Source organism: Astatotilapia calliptera, chromosome 13, assembly GCF_964374335.1.
Source record: "Astatotilapia calliptera chromosome 13, fAstCal68.1, whole genome shotgun sequence".
Taxonomy (NCBI): domain Eukaryota; kingdom Metazoa; phylum Chordata; class Actinopteri; order Cichliformes; family Cichlidae; genus Astatotilapia; species Astatotilapia calliptera.
The window spans coordinates 18819626-18845334 of NC_137434.1; the positions used below are offsets into that span (position 1 = coordinate 18819626).

Here is a 25709-nt window from a genome sequence, read left to right on the forward strand (position 1 = left end):
ATTTACATGACAATCAAGCTGAGCCCTGAACATAGAAACTGAACAGGCTTAGATGATGGCGTGATTACATTTTTGTAACTTTTATCATCTCTAAAATTTAATGTAGAGCAGAACTATTTAACATCGGCTGACATGCAGTGCCTGTAGAGACTAAAATCGTACATTTTGGATTGCAGTGTAATGCAATAAAACAAGAAAGGAAGACTCATGAAGTTAGCAATCTTAAGCAATAACATTTGTATTACAGAATACAAATGCTTGCATTATGTAACACCAGCTAACATAAACTGGTCATACCAAACCAAATATGGCTGCAACAGCACACCCTCTGAATATATTAAAGTTTGTAAATGTATAATTTAATGTTTGTCGTTTAAATCCACCTTTTAAGCTCTAAAATATAAAAGAGATACCAATTAGGCTGACTCATGACCTAGTATAGGACCTTTTTACACATTTATTGAATTTATTGAATTTTGGAAAGCCTTGATGTTTTGAGCCAAACACCAACTAAATGTGTCGTGGCCACTTGTAAAGGTTGATACGCCAATTAACTTGAGTCATGACCCAATACACAACCTCTTTCTCAAATTTATTGAATTGTGCATAATGCACCAGAAACACAACCATAAATGTTGATGACGATGTCAGCCGCTTACGGTTACGTCAATTGGCACTGCAAAGATTCATTGCAATCTAAAGTCTAAATCAGTGGTTCTTAACCTTGTTGGAGGTACCGAACCCCACCAGCTTCATATGCGCATTCACTGAACCCCTCTTTACTGAAAATAAAATGTGATTTTTTTACTGGTGCACAAAATGAGCTATGCATGTCATGGTGGAGGCTCTGCCAAACCCCTGAGACCGACTCACTGAACCCCTAGGGTTCGATCGAACCCAGGTTAAGAACCACTGGTCTAAATCAAGCGTACGTCTGCCGTGGTCACTCACAAATGAGGAGAAGTGGCCTCAGATTGATGTTTCAGCAAAATCAAAATTTGTAGGTTTGTTTCATTGCTGCTTCCATTTTTTTATGTAAATGAGTACAGACGGTGTAGAAAAGTCACTAGTTCCCTTGAGGATTGATTTTATTGATACTCACTCTCGATCGATGACTAGACAGGTGACTGCGCCCGCAGCAATGACACTGGCTGTCCTGATGTCCTCCCTGGAGAAAATGAACACACAACACAATCAGGCACAACTTCAAAACTAAAACTTTGATCAAATCCTAAAAAAGTGTGTTGCAGTTATAAAATAATATTTTCATTCATTTTAAAGACCATATCATGGAGGTGATTGAAATCTGTCATATCACTTCATATGCAAACTTGACACATAATAAAAATACATTAAATTCACTGTCAGGAAACATATCACTGCAGAATTTGCATTACTCTTTATCATATTTGACATCAAGCTCATCTTCCTCTGATGACAGTCCTTCTTCGGACGAGTCACCCCAGTCGCACGAATCCTCTGAGTCCGTATCCCAAGACTCCATCCTTTACTGTGAAAATTCTTTTCCACACCGAGCCCCACAGGGATTAGCTCTAAATCTGAACCAGTGCACTGCCCAGGGCACCCCCCTAACAAAGGACACCTGTGTAGTAATTCTGTAAAAGTTTCCAATTTGAGGATAGTGTTATCCACTTCAGTACAAACTAAAAAATGTAAACCAGATGAAAAATTCTTCGGGTGGTTTCCCATAAGCAGATTAGTTCAAACTGTATCCATAAGTAAAAAAAGTAATAAAATAAAATAGAAAGAAGATTTGAAGATTTGGTTATAAGATTGTTATAATATCCCAGAAGGGAGCAAATCAAAAGCCAAAAACTGTCTACTTTCTAGATTTAAAAACAGTCGATTCATTTTAGCTGGGGCACTAACAGAAGCTAGCCTGGGACAAACACTGTCTGTGCCTGGTCTGAACTCAAAGACATATGGCAACCTATTTCAATGAAGTGAGGTGACAATTCCTCCTCGTGCCATGTGAACTCCCACTGCTGCCTTCCCTCGTCCAAACACACACATCCACAACCCCCCCTCGCCCAACACACATGCTCACGCACATGTTCACACACACTCTGCCTCGCTCTTGCTGCTGACCCGTCTGAATAAAGGTCACAGCTGGTGGAAGAACAAAAAAACACTGAAAGGTGAGGACTACAGAGGAGAAGGGAGGCTAGGGATATATTAACAGACGAGAACTGAGGCTCTCAAGCTAGCTGTGTTACAGAATTTCATTCACCTCTGTTAAGCTCCAAGGACCTCCATCCATGCTCTTAATGCAATACCCTGGCCAACACTTCTCCACCTGTTCTCCTGCTTGCCCCCAACACTTTTCAAAACAATTGACATAGACATACTTGCAGTATTAGCAAGCAGTTTAATGGGTAAAAGAATAGTGGTCTGTAACTCAAACCGCCAATGATTTGAAAACCTTGAAAGTATAATTATTTTCTTCTTCTTCTTCTGTCTGCTCCCTTTAAGGGGTCACCACAGTGGATCATCTGCCACCTCCCCCTATCCCTAGCATCCTCTTCTATCACACCAACCCTCTGCATGTCCTCCTTCATCACATCCATGTATTTCCTGTTTTCTTCCTGCTTGGCACCTCCATATTCAACGAACTTTGTCCATTATATCCAACTTTGTCTTTAAAACATTTGATCTTTCTGTCATAGTGCTACAAAGATTGATGCTAATATTAAACATGACCAAAGTTTCAAATAATGAGGTCAGCGTCTGTGCAAGTAGTCCCTGTGAGCAAGCTCCAGCTTCAAACTTGTCTAAACACAGTTTCTGAACATGTATCCTTAGTATGGCTTTCTCAGTGCTCTCTGCTCTACCTTAGAACACAAAAGCCCCACCCACCTAGTGTTCAAACCTTCTGTTTGAGAAGACGAGCCAATCACAAGCAGTTTAACAAGAGCATGAGCAAAAATGAAGAGAAACCTGAGTGGATGAAGTCAAGGTAAGATAAATGAGGTCAACTCATTAGAATTACACACAATTCAGCAGTTATAACGAGCAACTGTACACAATGTTTTACAAAGGCTTGTCTCATAAAAGGAAGTGTACAATGTATGCGTCATTCACTAACCATGGTGATACAACGAAACAACATAACGCCACGGGCTATATTAAAAAAAAGTGTTTATGTAAGCATGAATCATCCTTCAGAGACCTCAAGGGTTTTATATTAGACGAAGCATTTTACACCTGTCCCCTGCTGCTCGACTATAGCTGAGGAAAACAACTTTGTGCGCCATGGTAGTGATACTGGCAATGTTCTATTTGAAACACAATCCCTAAACAATATCTGTCAGTGTGATTCACACTGCTGAGCCTAAGCTGAGCCTAAGCCAAAGATGGCTCAGTACTTGTTAATTGTGGCACAAGAAGAAATGCACTGGAAAGCAGCCACACACACACATTTCCACAAGTAGTGTCACACTAAAAGCAGCTGCATGCTGTGTCTGGAATGTCCTTTGGACTTACACAAGAGCCTGTGGTGTTGATTTCCAGTAGACAGTTGAAATGAACATGGTAATTGGACAGTGATCTGGTGTCCTGGGAAAGGGGTTATGAAAATAATTTATGGTTGGAGGCATAGAGTGGGGCAGTAGCTATGGGCAGGGTGGGGGAGAATAAAAGCCAGGTTAAGACTGGGTCAAGAATTAGAGGTGACTGTGGAGGATGCAGGCACTGGTTTGTGCTTAACCCTGCAACACCAAATGTTCCAAGTAAGACCTCTACAACATCAGTGTGTGTGTGTTTCTTTTAGTGAAAAACCTGAATAAATGTTTAAACAATAAATTGCACAAAAATACATGTAGTAAAAATTACTTAAATTAAAAGTCATACATGCAGAATAAAATTTAATGCCTTCTCTAAAAGAAAAAAAAAAAACACTGTCAGAATGTTCAATAAACACTCCAGATTCATAAAATGAGAATTTTGTGACAATTATTTAATGGTTCAGGCTTTAATTTCTGTGGCTGAGGTATTTTTTGAGATATATTTATATATTGTATTGTATTGTATTGTATCTTTATTTGTTTCAGACATATAAAACAAAAAACAATATATACACACTACATATATTTTCATTTACAGATACGAATATATATGTAGATATACACACACACACGTATGTGTTCAGATAAACAAAAAATATATAATGAAATAAAACAAAATCGTCTGACATAATGTAACAATGTTTGGTCTGAAAAGGAGTAGGAAGAAGTATGAACATACTTATTAATTCCTACCCCTGCTCAACATCTTATTGATCCCACATAATTCACCTAATTCCCATCATCACATACTCCACACGATACACGAGGAGAACCTATATAAACTTGGCTACCGTGATTGATATAATTTGGATATAATTTGATATTTTTTATACATACAATGGGTGATCATCTTTATCGGTATCATATTCTTCCAAAATCAGTTTTCGAAGTATTTTCATGAACTTACTAATTCCTGAGCATTGCTGTAGATCTATAGTAAAACTATTCCACAGTTTTACCCCATAAATAGTGACACAAAAGGTTTTAACCTTTGACCGTGCTTTAAGAATCCTTAGATTCAATTTCCCCCTCAATTCATAGTCTCCTTCTCTGTCATAGAACATCCTCTGTATATTTCCTGGTAACATATTGTATCTGGCCTTGTACATAATTTTTGCAGTTTTATATTTTATAAGATCCATAAACTTCAGTATTTTTAATTTCAAAAACATGATGTTAGTATGGTCTCTAAATCCTGCTTTATTAATCATCCTGATTGCTTTTTTTTGAATTTTACATATTGGTTGAAGTGCAGTTTTATATGTGTTTCCCCAAATTTCCACACAGTATTCCAAATATGGCAATATAAGTGAACAATAAAGTACCCGGAGTGATTTGGAAGGCAAAAAATATTTAACTTTACTTAGTACGGAGATGCTTCTTGACAGTTTGGCTTGTATATGCTTTATGTGAGGTTTCCAGCAGATTTTGTTATCTATTATCACACCCAGAAATTTTGTATCCGAAACTTGCTCTATTTCAACATTGTTTACTAATAATTTTGCTCCTGCATCTTTTTTACAATTTCCGAATAACATAAATGTAGTTTTTTCCAAATTTAATGATAGCTTATTTCTATCAAACCATGTTTTCAGTTTAATCATTTCTTGTGTGACAATTTCCAAAAGCTGATGTAAGTTCTCTCCAGCACAAAAAATATTTGTATCATCTGCAAATAGAATAAACTGTAGTTTATATCTATTTTAATTCAATTCAATTTTATTTTATTTATACAGTGCCAAATCAGTCGCCTCAAGGCGCTTTATATTGTGCAGTACATCCTACAATAATAGATACAGAGAAAAACCCAGCAATCATATGACCCCCTATGAGCGACATATTTTAAACTAATATATATATATATATATATATATATATATATATATATATATGTGTGTGTGTGTGTGTGTGTGTGTGTGTGTGTGTGTGTGTGTGTGTGTGTGTGTCTATTAAAGTTAAAAAATAGATTTTATTCGAATAATAAAAAGTCTCACTGAGATTAAAGTAGCAACTTCTTTTGCAGAGGAGTCAGGCAGAACAAGTGGCAGGCCAAATACAGCATCTATTTATCCACATACCTCTAATCTGGGGAGAGCAATCTAAGCAGAGATACCTAGACCTCTCTCTCCCCTGCCACCACCTCCAGTTTTTCAGGGGTGTTCCCTGGTGGGTGTGGTCCTGGGGCTTTGACATGCATGAAACACATCACCTTGGAGGCATCCAGGAGGCATCCCAGCCAGGTGCCTAAACCACTTCAGTTGGTTCTTTTGATGTGAAAAGTGTCTCTACCCGAAAGATCAAGCTTGTCACCCTGGAGCAAGTTCCAAAGGGTGTCTGCCAATTATATTGTTAAATCTTATTCTTTTGGTCACCTCCTGCAGTCCATAGTCATAAGTGAGGGGAGGAACGTGGATTGATAAATAAATTGTCAGCCTTTCCTTTGCGCTCAGCTCCCTCTTTACCACAACAGCTGTCTGTACCGATTTAAATTAAAAAGAAACACAAAATCACACAAATACCTGTATCAGTGGTCAGACAGAACATTGTGAATAAATCGAAACATATACATATGAATGTGTCTGCTTCCAAATCAACAACAAATACTGGGCAGAACAAATGCCTGGTTGTATGCCGGGTGTCTCTTTTGATGACTTAAAAATGCTAAATTTAACCTGGATTAAGAAAAAGTTGTAAGTCACTTGTATCTTAAAACATAGTGTGTGTGAAACTCCAAAAGCAATTTTCATTATTCAACACTAAATGAGTCCCACAGTATCTGTGCAGCTACAGTACTTCCCATTAAGTACAAATTGCATAACAAAGACTATACCTACTTTCAATGCATGCCACAACTTTTACATTCATGAATATATTTTCCTAGTATTCCAGGACGCTGCTCCTCAGTTATTGAAATCAAAATATTTCTCTGAAACACTTCCTTATTGGTGCATGAATTGTCTCCTTTGAAGTTATATTTCAGTCATGGGCTACAGTATTCTGTTATTAAAAAAAAAACACGGACCACACACCCCATGTTTGATTATTTTAACAAAGATAATGTGGGAAGTCTCAGATGTCTGAGCTTGCCATAAACACACTCAGAGCTTGTGTTTCTCATACAGAGCATTTATTTTTGAGGCCTGTGCAAAAATAAACCTTTTGTGGTTGGCCTTCTATTTATTATTTCACACTGTCAAATCTCTGCTTGGACACACAGTTTGCCAGACTGGCACATTCTTAAATATTTAGTCATTTTGTTGTCAGTGCAGTGCAGTGCAGGGATCCAGCAGCAACTGAGTGCTTCCTTACCTACACCCAGAACAAAATCTGTGGCCTGTGGGAAATAACAAAAGAAGCAGTACTATTTTTTTTTCTTCGTATCTGCACTGCTACACAACAAAGGGATTTTCCTCCCTAAAATAATGATTTAGAAATAAAAGCAACATGGGATTTGCTTTGATAAAGTGCTTCTGAAGCAGCAGCTACAAAAAAAGTATATAGTATAGTTACCAAAATGTGAAAAATTTGAGAGAACGTAGACAAAGCAATGTAAAATATTCAGAATTGTAGTTAATACTAAATGAATGATAGAAGCTAAAGCGGTGACTCGGGGGAAATCTATTAATAGAATGAGGCTTGGAGTGAAGGGAAAGTGATGATTTTGTGCAATAGTGGCAACATATCCACACTATTACAAACTCTCACAGTGAATTATCAGAGCGCTATTGTTGGTCTGAAGGTGTTCTGACACCGATACCAATCAAACTTCTCCCAGTTACATCAGACTTCTTTTTTTAAATAGCACCTTCAGCTGGAACATTCCCACAACCATACCCACACAAAATACACTCAGGAGTTGGAGGTCAGGTCACACATTGTCTATGCAGGTGATGGTCCAACTCCTCCAATGAAAGTTAACACATCACAGTGACATGAGGAATGTGATATCAGATATGTTCTCCTTAAGTACAAACAACATATCACCCTCGAAGTGCGTCTCTTCCCGGAACATCCATCACTGCGAAGAGGTACATATATATTGTAGTCATTCAGGGCCTATAGATGTGCAAGCCCCTTAGAGAATAATTTGATATTTGTTCTACTGCCTTAACGTATACACATCTCACGCCAGCACTCACACAAGCTCTCGCAAACCATTATAGCTGGCAGGGGAACTGACTTTGATTTGTAAATATGTTGTTCTCACAGATCAAAGGCAACGTCTTCAGATGGACAGAGTAGCCTTTGAGTATAGGCTATTGAGTTTCATGAGCAAGGACATGCACAGTTAACTCCTAATTAGAAAGATTAGAAAGCCCAGCAGAAGAGCCCTCTGATCAAAAGCCTAGTTCCAAGATGGCCAGCATCTCCATCATTTCAATTCGCGAGACACCCTTGACCATCAAAGGTATAGTCAAATAAGCTTCTCCAGCTCAAGACACTCTAAGACAAAAGGTGTTTATAACAAGAGACAGTGAGCCGGAGATAGCAGTTTGTTGAACAAAAGTGTTTCTCTTGATTAAACAAAGCACAAGATGCTCTTAAGCATGCTTTGAAGAGCTTTCAAAACTGCACAACATTTCAAAGTATATTGTGATAACCACTGACTATTTATCCTGCTGTATAGTCCATGTGCAAAACCCTCACTCCCAACAAATGAGTGATATGAGTAATGAATCATGGATAATATTAATGCTAAGCATATGCTGCACTTCAATTAAATCCTGTTAAATTAATTTAAAGTTACATCAACAGTCACCTCAAGGTGCTTTATATTGTAAAGTAAAGACCCTATAATAATAGAGAGAAAACCCCAACAATCAGACAGCTCCCTATGAGCAAGCACTTGGTGACAGTGGTGTCACGGCCAGCGGGGGCAGACCGTGTGGAGAGTGTGTGTGGTGGACCCAGGCGCGAACACAGGCGAGGAGACGGGAGTGAACTTAAACTGAAAGCGAGCCTTTATTTGGGCTGATGCAGAATGGAGTAGACAAAACATAACAGGGAGAGACTGCAACTAACCAAAAACCTAAACTGGAAAAACACTAACCTGACTGAAAGGAAAAACTATGACCACCGTGAACAGAACGCTGTGCAGATGCATGGAAACTGTGAACCAAATGGCGTGACGAAAACAGACATGAACATGACCTGCACGGAACCTCATCATGCGGCTGCATGAAAAACAACATAAACCAAATGGCAAACATGAACTGCACAGACTCCTGAAAAACACCTAACTTGACCAGAGGGGAGGTACACAGACGACACGACAACGAACAAAGGAAGACTGAGGACTTAAATACACACATGAGGTGATCAGGGGAAGTGGAGACACATGAGAACACACAGGGGAGAGTAACACTAACTACAATGAACAAAGAACACCAGACTCTTACAAAATAAAACAGGAAACACGGAGACATAGACATGGAGATAAAACATGACATGAACTTAACATAACCACATAGACATGAAACATAGACGCAGGAACCACGGAGACTGAGTACAGGCAGAGATGACAGAAATAACTAAGAAATAAGGTCTGAACAGCAACCTAGAATTTAACTAGATTGAAAATGAATACAAAAAAATAAATAAAACTCAAACACTGGGTCACACGACCCAGTACCGTGACAAGTGGGAAGGAAAAACTTCCTTTTAAAAGGAAAAACTCTCCAACAGAACCAGGATCAGGCAAGCGAAGCCATTGACTGCGACTGTTTGGGGTTGAGGCGAGGAGACGGGACAAAAGACACGCTGTGCCAGAGACCCAGAGATTAATAATAACTAATTATTAAATGGTGAAAATCATCAGGGTGATTAAACTTTTTTTTTCCATTACATAATTTTAGCAGCACTTAAAAGAAGTCGCCGAATTCCTCAAAATCAGAATAGCTGCTACATTCATGATGTGTTAGAGCTTTGTGTTTGATTCTTACTCAACAAACAGCACTTTTAGCTTTAATGCATGTGCGTAAAACATTAAAAAATGTCTACTTCAAAACAACAACAGACGTGTCCCTCCCCTAAGAAATCAAGCTTTCCATGCCTAACATGTCCCACATGCATTTTAATGCTCTGTCATCTTTTATCTTTTAGTCATTAGCTTTTACATTTAGGGAAAGCCCAACCATCTGTGCAATTCAAGCTGCTGTCTGAATATCATCCAGCAGCCAGTGTTCTCAAAGTGCAGCCTGGAGGCCAATGACAACCCTTGTTAACTTGTTATATGTCTAAAAGAAAAGACTTTTCATTTAAATTTAAGTTTACATTAATTTATTCACAGGTCATGTGATACTTTGATAAAGCACGGGATCAAGGCATCTTCAATTTTAACTCCTCTGTTCTAGCCACGATAGAAACAAATGACAAATGTGTGCAGTCAGGAAAACCCCCTTATCTTTATATGTTGGCACACCATCAAAACTCATCAAAACCTGATTGAAATTATTTCTTTTAATAATAAACATTATATTTATTATTTTGACATAAAATCTCTTTTCCACAGCACGCTGCTTTGATTCGGTCTGTGTTTTCAAGTGCCGATGAGTCTGAGCGCTGATTTTTATGTGGCTTTCACATTCAGCAGCCACAAGATGGCGACATCTTCATTATTTTTCTAACTCTGCTGTCTAAGTATGGACACACTCAAATGTGCATGCATGAATGCATATCTTCTCTGTTTCTACCTGACCCTCATAGACATAATACACTTCAGACTATTTTCCATCTCTTCACTCCCTGATGTTAAATAATCCATTGTCCATGGAGAGGTGCAATCCTGACAAGGAAGAGCAAACAGCAGGGTAAAAATATCACTTCAGCACAATGGTCTTGACGCCAGGTTTATAAAATACTGTTATAACATCTAAGTGTCTACAGTGAAAGTATTTGAGCACTTTGAGCAAACCAAATGTTAGAAACAGACATGAATCATTTTTAAATATAGTTACTTAAAACTGACCTGTGGGACATCTTCACAGCTAGAATCCACACTGCTGGTTCAGACTTATAACGTACAAAGTGGTGTAATGTTAGAAGTGTGTAATCTCGTTTTATATCTGTTTGTTCCAAGTCGACATACACTGTGTGAATTACAGCTGCTAATAGCAAATGTTCACGAAAGAGTGCAGAAATTCATTAATACAGCCAAGGACATCATGGAGATATCCTTGATAACAGAATGGAGAGGAAAAGAAGCTAGATAATACTGTTCAAATGAAATGAGACTTGAATTGGTAGTGCATACTTTTGTGACAAACACCACCCTACTCCCAATAAATGATTTTTCCCTGTTGTTTTTCTGAGTGACATCAGTGTGTGCAAAATAGCACAGACAGGCTGTCACTCGGTGTTGTTGTGAGGGATCGCCGCTGTCACTTAAACATACCCCCTTCTCGATTTAGGCAAAAATAGAACTTGAGAAACATGAATGTGCCACAGTCACTGCATGTGCGCTTATTTATACGGTCTTCAAAAAAGGGGCTGGAGGTGAAATAGCTGCATCTGCAGATAGTTGTTGCTGTTTACGCAGATGGGAAAATTATTACATAACCAAACAAATTAGAATGCTCACAGTAGCAACTGTGGATCAAAACGCGCCTTAATATAGACTGAAATGCATAAAAAAAGACATGTGGATTTAAACTCTTTCTCATATCATATTTAACAAGCTTCCTTCGGTCCAGAGAAATAATTCTTCTTTCATGCGTGGAAAATTTGCCTTGAACAGCTAGAGTAAATCAATTATCATAATATGGCCTAGCTTTAAGCAATTCCAAACATTTGCCAAGTTATCAAGGCTGTTCAAAAGAGTGAGTTGCGGAAAGAAAGGAGATTGATAGGAGTTGGAGGCTAAGTGCCAAGTTAACACTAAGACAAAAGATATAAAAGACAGGTTGGGAGTGAAAATTAGAAGGAAAGCAGTGAAAGAATGGAAGACGGGAGATATAAATTGGAAGCGGCAGAATTATTAGGAACACTCTTACCCTTGCAGTGCTTTCTCTCCAAACCAGTCTCCTTTTCCGAGGCTGCGGAGGTAGACAGGCTCTCCGTTGGGCAAGTCTTCTCTGGTTACATTAACCTAGCAAAACAGAAAGGAAAGTTAAGGAGAAGAATAGTGAAAATGTATGTCATGTAGATGTGTAGCAAGAAAAAAAGATGGATAACATTTTAATTTAAAGACAAGACAGGGAATCATGTCTTAAAATGTCAGGTTCATCACATTGCTACAAACAAAAAGGAAGCACTACTGTAACGCAAGTCTGTTTCAAACAGGTAACTGTCATCACCATGAAGAATCTGGGAAGCGCCACGAGCAAGAAGAAACATGAGTGATGGGGCTCTGCTGGGCCGGAAAACTTTACAAATCAAAGTGATGGCAGCTGAGTAGATTTTAGAGGAAGGGAATGAAGGCGATTGTTTCGTCAATTGAAGGATCTTGTCTTCATCCATTAGTCAGCACAGATGTAGCAGCAAATCCTGCACCGGCGCACTGTCTACACCTGAGTGACAGCGTAATTATTCACGTGGGAGCAGGCACAAAACAAAGAAAGGAAGTACAGGAGGTACAAAGTGTGATTGTGTGCGCGCTGGGTGACGTCCAATCTGGATGAAAGTCCTATAGGTAAAGTAGACTACACAGAGCCAAAGTGAGCGATGTGGAAATAACTAAGCAGAAAGCATTGACAAGGTCAGGTGTGTATGTATGTATGTGAGTTCATTCCTGCACCCACACATCCATGACCATACTGTTGTGCAACGTGACTTTACTGACCTTGTGAAATTTACAGCTTTTGTTTACTGCCAAAGTAAGGTACAAAGAAAAAGGACACAAAACAGGACGGAACAAAAGCACTCACATCTCACATATGTGAACTACTGGAAAATACTAGGATTATAAAGCACTAAAATATTACTAACACATTCTTATTACAGCATTACCCAATTTATAAATGATACAAATGATGTATAGGTGAGATTACAAACCATGTACCATCTACATTTTGTGGATGTAAGGGACCAGACGAAGGAAACATAATTGGATAAAACAAATTCTACCAAATTATTAATCGAACCAAAAAACAAGGTGATAGTAGGGGTTAGAGGACGCGAACTGTTGGACGAGCATTATAAAACCCTGTCAGGTGTCACTGATTGATCAATTTGTGGTCATACCTGCTGAAAACAAACAGCATGCGAGCTTGTGGACGTAACAGACAGGAAACAAGCTGTGAAGGAAGCACAGGAAATGAATGGAGAAGATGAAGACAACAAGCAGAGAGAAAATGAGGAGGGAGACTTGCAGCCATCCTGGCATCAAAACATGTTCACGAAAAGTATGTGAAAGCACTCCAACAGTGTTGAAGCCAGACAGGACAGTGCTCAGTGTGAAACTCAGTGCTGATTACTGAAAAGTGGAGTCAAATGACTCCATTCTCCTTCCAAGATACCCCCGTCGCTGCTGAAAGAGATGATGAAAGAGGCAGCGCTTCTTTCTGACTTCTCCTTTAACCTATGGTGATTGATGACAGCCAACTTCCACCCAAAAATTCCACCCCATTCTATCAAAAAATAGGGGTCTTTTATTCTCCATGTACCACGATGCCCTGCATTGTGATGTCAGCTGATGATTGTTTTGGTGGTAGTCTGGACCGCACTGTCCTTACCTTTCCTTTACTGATGATGAAGAAGGTGTCTCCTCTGGCCCCCTGTCTGATGATGTACTCTCCGTCTTCATAATGTGTCTGTCAGAAGAGAAGAGAAGAGAAGAGAAGAGAAGAGAAGAGAAGAGAAGAGAAGAGAAGAGAAGAGAAGAGAAGAGAAGAGAAGAGAAGAGAAGAGAAGAGAAGAGAAGAGAAGAGAAGAGAAGAGAAGAGAAGTGAAGTGAAGTGAAGTGAAGTTCAGGTTCAATGTAATTAATTTGTCTCTTTTCTTATACTGGAAGTGAAACACTCTCACCAGAGACAAAAAGTACTCTTCAGAGGAGGAAAACCTGAATTGGGTGCAGTGATATAAATCACAATTAGATATCTTTTTTTCTTGTTAAAAATCACAGATTGGCAAACTATCCAGGGTATTTTGCTTCTTTCCACCCACTACTTGCTTGGATATGCTCTGCGACCTTGAATATGAAAAAGCAGGTAAAGAAAATGAATGAATAAATGAATGTTTCTGCAGTGAATATGAAGGGAAATCACATTTCCTTCCTGAGAAAAAAATTAATACAGAATATCCGTCCATTAATCACATTTTTTCTACACCTGGTAATCCTATTCAGGGTTGTGGGTGCTGGAATGGTTGCAGCATGAACTGAGTAGGCTCCATCTCACACATGTAGATAAGGACTTTCACACTCACGTTCATGGCTTGTGTTGAAAACCTCTAGAGGAAGATAATGCTTCTTCTCCAAGGCCAGTTTCTTAGGTTATACTAAATACTTTATATAACAGTTGGCATCATGGAAATAATTGAATATCAAATTATGATGTTTGCTGTATGATCCAGAACAATAACAGAAGGACAATAAACTGTTTCTCCAGCAAAATACACACAATGCTGCACATCTGGCCACAAGTCTAGACAAAAGACAGAGCTCAATAGTTCCTGTTAGATCATAAATAGACTCCACAGTGGGACTGACATTTGACAGATTTTCATTCTCACACAATTTTACCCAGGAAAGGTGCCTAACGCCTTACACTAAGCAGCGACATTCCTGTCTGCTGTGTATTATTTAAGGAAGAGACATTCCTGTCTGCCGTGTGTCATTTGAAAACAGTTTGTAGTCTGCAGCATGTTGAAGTCGTTATGCGTCGGTTAGTTCAGGTTTATTTATTATTGTTGAGATGAAAAAAAGAAATAGATCCAAATAACCAAAGCTCAGTCATGAACCAAAGCAATCTTTCATAACTAGTCTAAGCGGTAGGGCAGGATAATTGATTTAATCAATATGTGACCCAGTGAAATATGATATTTGCTTTGGCCTGAATGGGCCAAATGAAATATGACACATAATTTAAAATGGTAGCAAGACAGTTTGTGCCTGTTACATAGTTGTGATTTGATCAAAGAGATGGAAAGGTTCTTTGACAAGGCTGCATGGATCACCACAGATGTGCCACCTGTCACCACATAGGCTTGGTTTTCAATTTAAATATGGTGTAAATAACTACATTTCAAAATAGTTATTCTTGATCAAATCAAGACTGCTGTCTGTAGCGTTAATCCTAGCAGCATTTCTTTCTGTTTATACACTGTACACTGTAAAAATAAATAAATAAAACACAAAATATTAAGTTGATATGATTCAATAGAATTTCGAGCTTTCTTAACTTGTTGCTAGCTTTGCTTTAGAACCTGATTTTTTTTATTGTTCACCTAAGTACAACATTCCTGCGCGGTTAGCCATAAAATTCTGTATCAACAAGCAGAAACGTCTTTCCATGTGCTTTTTTATTTCCAGCAGCAGGCTGATCTGCATATTTGATTTGGCACATATTTTTACACCAGATGAAACCCTCCCATTTATCCAGGCTTGGGACAGCCTGGGTTGTACACTAGCTTGTTACCCCCTGCACAAAGTTGGCTTTGTGCTTCCTCCCAACTGTGAATCATACCTTTTGCTTATGAGGTGAACATGCTAACCTTTTACACTATGGAAGCACACAATGTTTTTGCCAACTTTCACAGGTTTCCTCACCATTTTATTTATCCAGCATTCCTTAGACAAAAATATAGCAGCATAAATAGACGTGAAAGTTGAATGTATTTTGATAGTTAGAATGTTTAGCTAGCACATAAAAGGTCCCAAGTTCACAAACAGTGTGCTCTGACTGCTGGTGCAGCCCAGATAAATGGATAGCATCAGGAGGGGTGTCTGGTATAAAAATCAGTGCCAAACCTAAAATTTTATTAGCAAAACATTTGTAAAGTCAACAGCTGCAGTCACAAGGGAAGAAAACTCAAAACCGTACTGGACCTTGATATTTTCAATTTTTCCATCTTTTTTTTCTTGTAAACTATAAATTCGTGCAATATTTCTTATTGACTTTGCTGTCGTAGACAAACTGTCTCCTTACTCTTTATTAGAGTTTAATTTATCCCTGCCTTTCATCTTGTGATATTGTTTCGGAGAATCTTTTCCCGTTACTCTCCACATATTTCTGAACCTCCAGAAATGTTTTGTTAGGATTACAATCCATTCAGAGTCATATATCCCACCGGTTTCTTTATTTTGGAAACTGGAGGTTCTTATTATTTATTACATGAATATCTATTTTATGTTTTTTTTATTCATGAGATATATTAAAGTGAAGGAAAATATCGCTGATGTTAATGTTAACTCACAGGTGCATTCTCATCTCATCGTCTCTACATCTTTATTTTCCTACATTTCTCACTTGTAGAGGTCAGTTTTAGGTTTAGAGGTTATAAATTCTGGAATGATTTTTATCCCATCTGTTAATATTTGCTTTGTAACTGCTTTGCAAGGCAATGTTGTTCATGTTTCAGCTATAGCAACAAATATCATTTCTACTGAACAGCTATCAGCTGAGATGCATGAACTAATATTTCTGTTATCAACACACATACCTACAAACAGTTATATACTGTATTTTATTTTCGTAATTGTTGCTATATATTTAAAAAATATTAATTATTCTTATTATTCTTAGCTTGTTGTCGCATATATTAAGGCATATTATCTACTGTATAATAATTTTGCGTTTCTGCATAATATTTGCAAACATTTACATTTTAAGTAATAACAACAATGACTATAATTACAAATGAAGTGGAGGATTCAAAATAAATACAATGCACTGTTTATTTGTTATGTTTGTTATTTTTAGTGAATTTCAAATGGTACGAAACAATAAATTGACACTGATATTAAAAGTAGTTCAGTGTTTGACAGCAATTAAACACGGGTTTAAACAAAAATTAGTCTGTGTGCAGCGCTACATGGATGATTGCTTGTCATGTTGATTGGAACTAATTTCTAGACTTCATAAACAAATGTATAATTGTCAGCTTTTGGATGCTACCCAACTAAAAACTCTACTAAAAACTCCAAAAAATTCTTGCCCATCCCTTTCTGTGCCCCACTCATGTATTGACCCATGTGCCTGTTCATCTTAGCCGCTATGATGCCTGACAGGAGCTTCCACGTGGTGCTGAGGCAGGTTATTGGTCGGTAGTTGGAGGGGACCGGTCCCTTCTTGGGGTCCTTGGGGATCAGGACCGTCCGACCTTCGGTTAGCCATTCTGGGTGTCTCTCGTCAACTAGCAGCTGTTTCATTTGTGCTGCCAGACGCTCGTGGAGTGCAGTCAGCTTCTTCAGCCAGTAGGCATGAACCATGTCGGGGCCTGGTGATGTCCAACTCTTCATATTGGAGACCCTTTCTTGGATATCTGCCACTGTGATGTTTACTGGACCCTGTTCAGGGAGGTTGCTGTGGTCTGCCCTCAGATCCACTAGCCACTGAGCATTGCCGTTATGTGTTGCATCCTTCTCCCAAATGCTGTTCCAGTATTGTTCCGTCTCCCGCCTTGGTGGTGCTGTTCTCATATTGTTCCCCTGCCACTGAGAGTACACCTCGGCTGGTTCTGTGGGAACAGCTGGTTTATTCTCCTGCCTTCTATCTGTCTGTTGTACCTCTTTAAGCGGCTGGCAAAGACTATGAGTCGTTGCTTGGCAGTTTCCAAGGCCTCAGGTATGGACAGTTTCCTGTACTTCTTACACACCTTCTTCATCGCACCTTTCTGCAACTCCAATAGTTGGCGAACCTCCCTCTGTGCTACCTTGATCTTAGCCTCTAGCCTCCCTCTCCATGGAGGGTACTGCCCCTTGTGGCTGTTCAACTTGTAGCCAAGCATCTCACTGATCACTGCTGCCGTATTGTAGATCAACTTGTTAGTCTCGGTAATGGTAGCTGTAGGTATCGTCCGAAGTGCTGCATTAACATCATCTAGCAGACCTTCTGAGGGTACTTCACGTAGTCTTGGTAACCGGCTATGGGGGATCCAGGTTTCAAGCTTGGCCATGATCCTATCCTTCAGGTCAGCTCCTCTCGCACTCAACGATCCTTGGATCCTCCTATCCTTCTCATATATATATATGTCTTCATGTGAGAAGACTGAAATGGTTTCTACTGGACTGATTTCCAGAAATTCCTCCCCTAGTAAGTGAAAAATTTAGATAGTCATCTCACACCGAGCAGGTACCAAAGAGCAGCAGTACTCTGAAGTCCCAGCTGTGTACAGGTTGTCCCACCTAGCACCCAAAATAATCTCTATTGTGCACATCCTCTAGAATCATTTTCACCTCCCCCCCTCTCACCACAATAGGAGAGTCTGAATGTATGAAAATCATTTGACATGTCAGAAGTAGGCTGCAGATGTCACACACAACAAGGTACTTACCTCCTCAAGGACATCAGCGAGCTTGCTCAGAATATCTTCCTGTAGGCCGTGGAATGAGGGGACGCTGCAGAAGAAAAAAGAAGGGCTTTTATATGAGAGAATACACAGCTTCACGCATAGTGAATATTACTAATTAGCCCTCTGTTTTTTTCTAGATAAAAAAAAAGTTGTAGGAAGCAGTGTAGCTGGAGGCTTAGTATAAAGCTGAGGGAAGAAAGCATATCCTTTTGGAAGCTGTGAGCAAAAATAAATAATAAATTTGAAAAATCTTGATCCTCTTTGAAAAAAACCCCCCTGAAACATAAAGTTGTCATTTTCATATTTTACATGTCTTTTAAAAAAGCAAGAACTCAAAAATTTCATGAAACATTTGACAGGTTTGTTGGTTGCATGTGCCTACAATCACAATGAGTCTGCATAAATTTGCATTAACATAAATAACATTAGAGAGAAAAGTCACTTTAACTTAATGTTCCTGAAAGGTTTATTCGGGCTCATTCAGACATACCTACACAGTCAGGAAGAGCACCTGGGATCTCCTATAAGGGCAATATTTGCTAAATGTACAAAAGACAACTTGCACTTGGGGCCTTGAAAATCTCTTACTTTTATCACAAGCTACAAAGAATTTGAACAAGGACGTTTTTAGTGAGCTGTGCAACTCATATTCATCATTTAAGGTGATTATGTGCTGTTCAGACATGCTGAAAGGGACACAAAGTGTGAAAAAGTTGAACTGCTCTCCTGACTTTTACAGAAAAGTGGCCAGGGTGCTCATTCAGACATGAAGGTGACACATTCATATGCTGTAAGGGGATTGAAAAAGAGTGCAGGTGTTTGGGTACAGTGGATACGTGTCATGCAGCCCTAGAATGTTCACAGAGAAAAGCTGTCTATCATCTTACAAGCACAGTGTTGAAATTGTTATGATTTGCTTTGCTGCTCCAGGGATTGATTCACTGATTCAGTTTTGCATCAAATGAAAGAGTGCTTTAAGATAATGTGCTAGGCCATCTGTCCAAAAGTTGAAGCTGAAACTGCCCTTTTCAAGAGGATGCTTATCCTAAGCACGCTAGCATATTCACCAAAGAAAAGGTGAGTTATGGAGAGCCTCAGTGAAAGATCAATTGTGGGTGTCTTGATTCTGGTGCATGCACACAAAAAAACGCCTACTTAAATGAGTTATTTCTGTTTAAGAAGAAACTATTGTAATACTTCTTAGGCCAAGGGTGTACTTCCTTGGCCACAGTATTACAAATTATAAATATGACTTGTTGCCAAAGCTAAATGTTCTATTAGTGTTAAGTATTTCATTTTATCTGTAGGCTCCTTGTCAAATGTTTGTTCTCCAAATATGTCATATTGTTTCAACAGTGGATATCAACAAAAGTTCACCAGAAATAGAGGATTTGAGTGGGAGTACTTCCAGGATTCAGACTGTTTTTGTTTGAGGTGCCCTTTGGATAGGATACACATAAGCAATCAAAGAGCTCAGAGACACTCTCTTTCAACTAAGCATCAAAATGTCTTCATTCTCATGGCATGATTCAGTTTAACCTAGAAAAACAAAAACAAAAATCCATCTTGTTATACAAGCCATCAACTAGATGTTAGTTTTCCTGGAAAGAATTGCTTTTATTTCTGCTAGTTTTTCCACCACTTTAAGCAGAACATAAAACAGCTGCATTGGTCCAACACAAAACATGCACTCAAATAAAGGCTCTAAAATTGTTAGTTGTCAGCATATTTTTTAATGTTTTATTCTATTGGCTAAATGCTATCATGTGACTGTCAAGTTTTTGCTTTTTATTGCTTCCTGTGTGGTATCATTATTTTTTTCATCCTATTTTTAGACATACTTTGTTCAATCACAGCATGACTTTGATCTGAGAACCAACAAACAAATTCAGATATAGGCAGCAGGAACACTCAAAATCTGTATTTTTCTATTGTATGGCCTGTATTTTAGTACTATTTTCCAGCATAAATGGGCAGCATGAGTAGTTACACAGCTGGGCATCACATCCTACGGTTGAATACGCCAGTATGAGCCCGTAGTGTTTGTTCCATTACTTCCTGGCAGCCTGAATGAATGCTGCCTGCTATCAACCCTGCTAAATAAAACTAGCCTAATGTTTATCAAGGAGGAGAGAAAATAACCCCGCGTTGGTGAACAAAGGGCTTATCTCCCCGTATCGTCTCACTCTCTCGCTCTGCCTCTCTGTTTCTCCATCTCCCCTCCCCCTTAATTTTCCATGCTTTATTACAGTAATCTAAACCATCTTGTCACGGCCACTGTGCTGATCCTTGTGTTACTGCTTCCCCGACAAAGGCACTAGTTAACCAGCTCAGCAATGAACACATGACACTTACTGTACATGCAACAGAGAGAGTTTCAATCCCCCGAGCTGAGAAGCTGTTGACACAAACAAAAGGCGTCTGTCGCAGTAAATTTCTGATTCAACAGCTTAATTATGTTACAGCTGAGTAATTACACAAGGCCTGTGGGGAAGCGTGGATCTGCCATGCTTTAGGGACTGTGCAGTTATAAAGCATACCATTTTAAACAATTTTCTATTAGAATCCTGTAAACACCTCCAAATAGGTACTGTTTTCCTGATAGCTGGACTTTTATCTGAAGTGAAAGGGGACAGAGATCTCAATAAAAGCCCACAATACATCAGTTCATAGAAATGTGCATTTTCTAAAGCTGGGCGAGTTTTTCAAAAAAGCTAAGCTTTGAAATTACTTTTCCTGGAGCGACTCAATAAGAAACTTAAAACACAGGCAGGTAACGAATTAAAGGACAAACTCACTTAGGTTGAGAAATACAAAAACACTAAATGGTTTGATGGGAATAAAAATAATTAATGTACTATGCACTTCATAGTTACCAGACTATCCACAGAGACTAATATGTTAGACAATGCTCTCTATAGCATTATTATTAAAACATCAAAAGGAATTATCTTCTGAAAAAATGCAGCTCATCCCTTCAGTAAAGTACCAGAGATTCAGAATTGTTCAGAATCATTATCAATGCAGATTTAAGCTTTTGGCTCATCATCTTACTTAAACATATCATTTTGTTTTTCCTTTCATTTGTCACCTGTCTGTACATGTAAAGAAAAAATAATAAAACAATCTTCACAAGCGCGCTCAATTCCCCCGTGCACAACGTGGGGCTTTCTTTGCCCGTTTTTCTTCTTCTCTGTTTGTCAGAATAATTCTATAATTTCACAGCAGTTAAACGGGTGGGCACAAAACTCACGGTGACCAATATGTGTTTATTACTTTCATTAGATCTGTTTCTAGGAAATTAAACAGGAACATAATTATCTGTGTGCTGTGAGTTTGCAAACACTGTTATAAATCTCAGATTTCTCCCCCCAGGTATCCCTTTACAAACCAAACACACCAAGGGATCCCAAAACAACCAGTACGTACACCTATTAAATATTTACTTAGTCTATCAGTCGGACTGTTACATAAGTCCTCCTGACAGGCAAGAGCTGTTATACTGAACAGTGTGTGCTAATATACTCAGCAGAGGGACTGCAAATGTTTGCGGTCTTTATTAGTAAACGATATCACTAAAATAGATTACATCTTAGATGAAATATTAATAGGGCTCCATATGTGGTTAAAATAGATTCTTGGTTGTGTTTGTCTTAAAGTCTGGCTTTATCATGAAACTGCACTCCAGATAAGAAATGAATTTATTCTGAGTGACCAGCGGGAGACTGTCCTTAAAAAAAGAAAAAAAGTCATGCTCTTCAAAAGCTTTGCTGACTTGCAATATCTTTGTGACTGCAGGGATACTGACTGTCCTATTTTAAGCAGGGGAAAAAAGCAGTCGTTACAGTTAAGCTGCAAAATGTTTTTGGTTTAACTGAAACTATCAAAGAGACTTCCTGTTCAAAAATTACATTTTAAACTAAAATTTAAAAAAAGATTTCTTCAAATAATTATTCACTGAGGAAAATATGCTTTAAATAACCTGAATGTATACCAGCATTGTGTCTATGTTGCAAAATTTGCATCTAATTAAATTTGTTAAAGACAACATTTTCTACCTTTTTAAAAAAAAAAAAAATTGTTTGTTTTTATCCAAAACATTGAGCCTTAGCTAAAGATTATATTTAAAGTAACTATACTTCCATTACTGTACACTGTGAAGTTGCACAGTCATAGTTGAGTAAATTCTACAATAGCAGAATTGATTGTTTTGGAACATACTGACATACAACTTGCTTTGCACTTGTTAGAAATACCTTGTAAAAAGCTTCCTTCCTGTGCACTGTGCCCAATACTTAAAATAGCTCGTACTGCATCTCTCTCAGGACTGACAGAACCTGATCATGATCACAGTGATTCACAAGGTTTCCTCGGGAGAAAAGTCTTTTAGAGAGAACATGTGCCTTCGTGATTTGGAAGATTTATACAAAATTGTGGCAGAGTGAATGGATGAGAGGACACAGATCAAATACCGACTCTGCCAAAAAAGTCATGATAAAAAAACAAAAAATAGTGTGGGGTGCACGCAGCAGAGTGAAGGTATGATATAATTTTAATAACTGGGTTGATGAAGCTCAAAGTGGATGACAGTAAAAAAGAAGCTGAATGCAGAGAGAGTGAGAGATATTTAAAAGGCAATTGCATCTCATGCATTTTGATCATTGGCTGTCTTTTGATGCCTCTTCCTTTTATCCTATACCTCATGCAGGACCCCGAAAAAGCATGCGCAGGTCTTTTAAGTGTTAATAGGTTTGGCAATAGCGAAGTGATTATTGGTCAGGGCCCTCTGATACAGATAAGTACTGAAAACGATGATGGTGATACAGTTACAAGATATTTTTCTAGTATGTTGAATGACATTCCCTATGCTGCACTAGAAATAATTGCTGAGTTATATAATTATTGGCAAAATGGAGGAGTAAGGGATCATCTGCGAAACAGCTCACACACATTTTCCTGAATTCATTTTGGTAATTCATTCATTGCTTTGCAGATCAAAGACCTGTTCCACTCTTCTGCCGCTGCTGGAAAATTTGCCTTGCTTCCTTACCTTTTCAGAAACTCCATATACTCTGTGTGCTTGATTAAACCCGTCCTCATCATGATCGTCTGAAAACATTGTCGGTCAATGGCCCACAATTTCACATTTGTTAGAGCTGGAAAGAAGAACACACATGATTAAAATGAACATTAGCAATGTCGTGGCAGACAGTTTTCGTCCTCCAGCAATTAGAATAATAAAACAGCACACATAATGCAAGGCCTGCAAAAGCTTCATGCTCTGTGCGTGCAACATGATTATCACAAATGTTGTATTCACTTGAAATGAGGAAGGAAATGTAGGTGTGTTGAGGTATGTGTTGGTGAATTTTAACTAGCTATAGCAATTTATCGGTTGTTAAGCTTAGTTACCTTAGTGGAAATAATCTTCATCCAAATGTTTTATCTAACCTCTAATCTAGAAACAGCAAATAGCAGCTATTCTGCACAATTACTCTTTACTCAGCAATTTGGAGTTAATTGGTATTTTTGGAATGCCTCACATGCATGGCTTGCTTGAGGTCATGCTGCAGGAATTTAATTGGTTTAAGGTCAGGAATGTGAATGCCCTTTTTTTTTTTTTTTTTTTTTTACTTTAAGAGTTACTGATTGCTCTTTGTGTTAAGGGCAATTATCAAACTGTAAAACAAAAGTTACAACTTTGAAATTACAAGCAGCTATCCCAATACCCTTCCTACCGAAACAGTTTAGACTCAATTAATTGTTTCCGAAATGATTGCAATATGCGCAAGCCCTGAGGCTTCAATGCATGGAGTGAAGGTGACATGTTGGCATGCAGTTTTTTCTTAAAAACTTTAGAAATATGCCTCATTTGACCACAGAGCTCTGTTCCACAGAGAATCCAGCTCTTCTGAGACTAGGATAAGGTGAGCTAAGATGATTTGTCTTTGGATGGCAGTGGTTTCAGCTGTTTTATCTTTCCATGGGTACTCTGATGTGTGTAAGAGATGGCACAAATGCAGTACAATGCAATGCTTTTTGACACTTTTTTGAATAATACATGCAACCTGACAGAACTTTTGCAGAATATCTAGACCTTCAAAAAGCAAAAGTAGCATCAAATTGAATTTTTCTCCACTTTTTCCATGTTTATTCCTGGCCGTTGATTGATTGAGGCCTGGGTCTTTCACCATTCCTGTCATTGACATTTTCAGTGCTTTGAGCTTCAACGCTTCTTTCTCTGAAGTCCTTTGTAGACACTTTTGATCTGAATATGTTTTACTTCAACAGATCCCTGTCATGAAGAGGAGTCTCTGTTGAAAACCAGGCCATGAGGGATTTCATCACAGCAATGGACCTCTAACCCAATGAATGTCATTATATTTTACCATTCAGACCCGTTTCACAGAAGAAATGAATTGTTGGGCCAGAAAATTAATAACAAAAACTAAAAAAAAAAAACCCAAAAAACACAGATTTCATCTAGCTTGGCCACATTGTGCAGTCACTCTCAGGATTCAATACTTCATTTTGTAAATAGCAGTTCCTGATAATTATTTCACAACTGGTTTCTCATGATTGCAAGTATCATTATCTTCTGCAAGAAAAGACTTCAGTGCTTCAATTGTGCAGCCGTGCAATTGATTATGAGCACTACAGAGAAAGAAATCCACAATCTGGCCCATCCAGAAATAGTGTAAATCTCCAGGGAGCCCTCCGGCCACAGGGACATGTGGTAACATTAGAAAAGAATACATCAGATAACAATCGGCTTAGTATTTTATCAGTGTGTATGTGTGTGCCTGAAAATGCAGTGTGACCCTTCTGTGCAGAGATTTAAAGATATAAGATCAAGTTTTGTTAATAACGGTGTTGTGTTTATTGATTAGAGACAAAATACTTTTCACTTACTGGCACTAACAGAGAAGTCAGTGTGCAGGCTTAGCTGCAGAACAGCGCGTCTGCAGCTAATAAGGATTCAACGTGTCACTGCAGGAGTAGTTTAACACGTACAGTGTATGTGTGACACTTAATAAATGTGATATGCATTCACTCACACACACAGTCACACAGACACACACACACAGGAAACTAACGTTTTGTGTCAACAAAACAATGTGCTTTTTTAGGGGAATATTTTATAGATTTTAGTGTTTTTATATGAGGAAAATTGCTAGGGTACACATCACAAGTTAGGCAAGAACTGCTGAGAATGGCTGAGATTATTAGGATGATGAAAAAAAGTGACTTCAGTACAAAGGCACTTGCAGCAATACAACATCAATCTTTGCACTGCTGTTGAACTGTAAGTGATAAAAACATGTAAGTTTATGAATTTACTGACCCAAATTCAGATTTTTATACCCACATTCGAGCTAGCATACTGGACTTCTCTAACAAATTAGAAATTAATAAAGCATAACCTTTAACTAAAATTAATTTGTCTGTTCAAGAATGGAAGAAAATCACTGTCAATTTACATATTAATCAAAAAATAATAATGTATTAACTGTTTTTTCTGCTTTTTTTAATGAATAGCAACAATGACGATGTTTTTGCATCAAAAATATAATTTCAATTAAAGAGCTCACTGGTGGATTAACCATTAGGGAAAGATGAAAAATAATTTGGGTAATAATCAATAATGTTACTTTAGTTAGGGCATCTCTTTGTGTG

At 38.3% G+C, this 25709-nt stretch overlaps 1 protein-coding gene across 3 annotated transcripts in view; it reads right to left on the reverse strand.

Annotated features, from left to right (window-relative positions):
* LOC113035556 (cGMP-dependent protein kinase 1) overlaps positions 1-25709 on the reverse strand; it is a 101695-nt gene that overhangs the window by 12225 nt on the left and 63761 nt on the right. For all 3 annotated transcript variants that reach the window (XM_026191190.2, XM_080287547.1, XM_026191189.2), the window contains exons 4-8: positions 23083-23188; positions 18015-18078; positions 13256-13333; positions 11576-11670; positions 1103-1168 (exon numbers count right to left, since the gene is read on the reverse strand). In XM_026191190.2, the coding sequence (XP_026046975.1) occupies positions 1103-1168; positions 11576-11670; positions 13256-13333; positions 18015-18078; positions 23083-23188 (409 nt within the window). The remainder of the gene's footprint in view (positions 1-1102; positions 1169-11575; positions 11671-13255; positions 13334-18014; positions 18079-23082; positions 23189-25709) is intronic.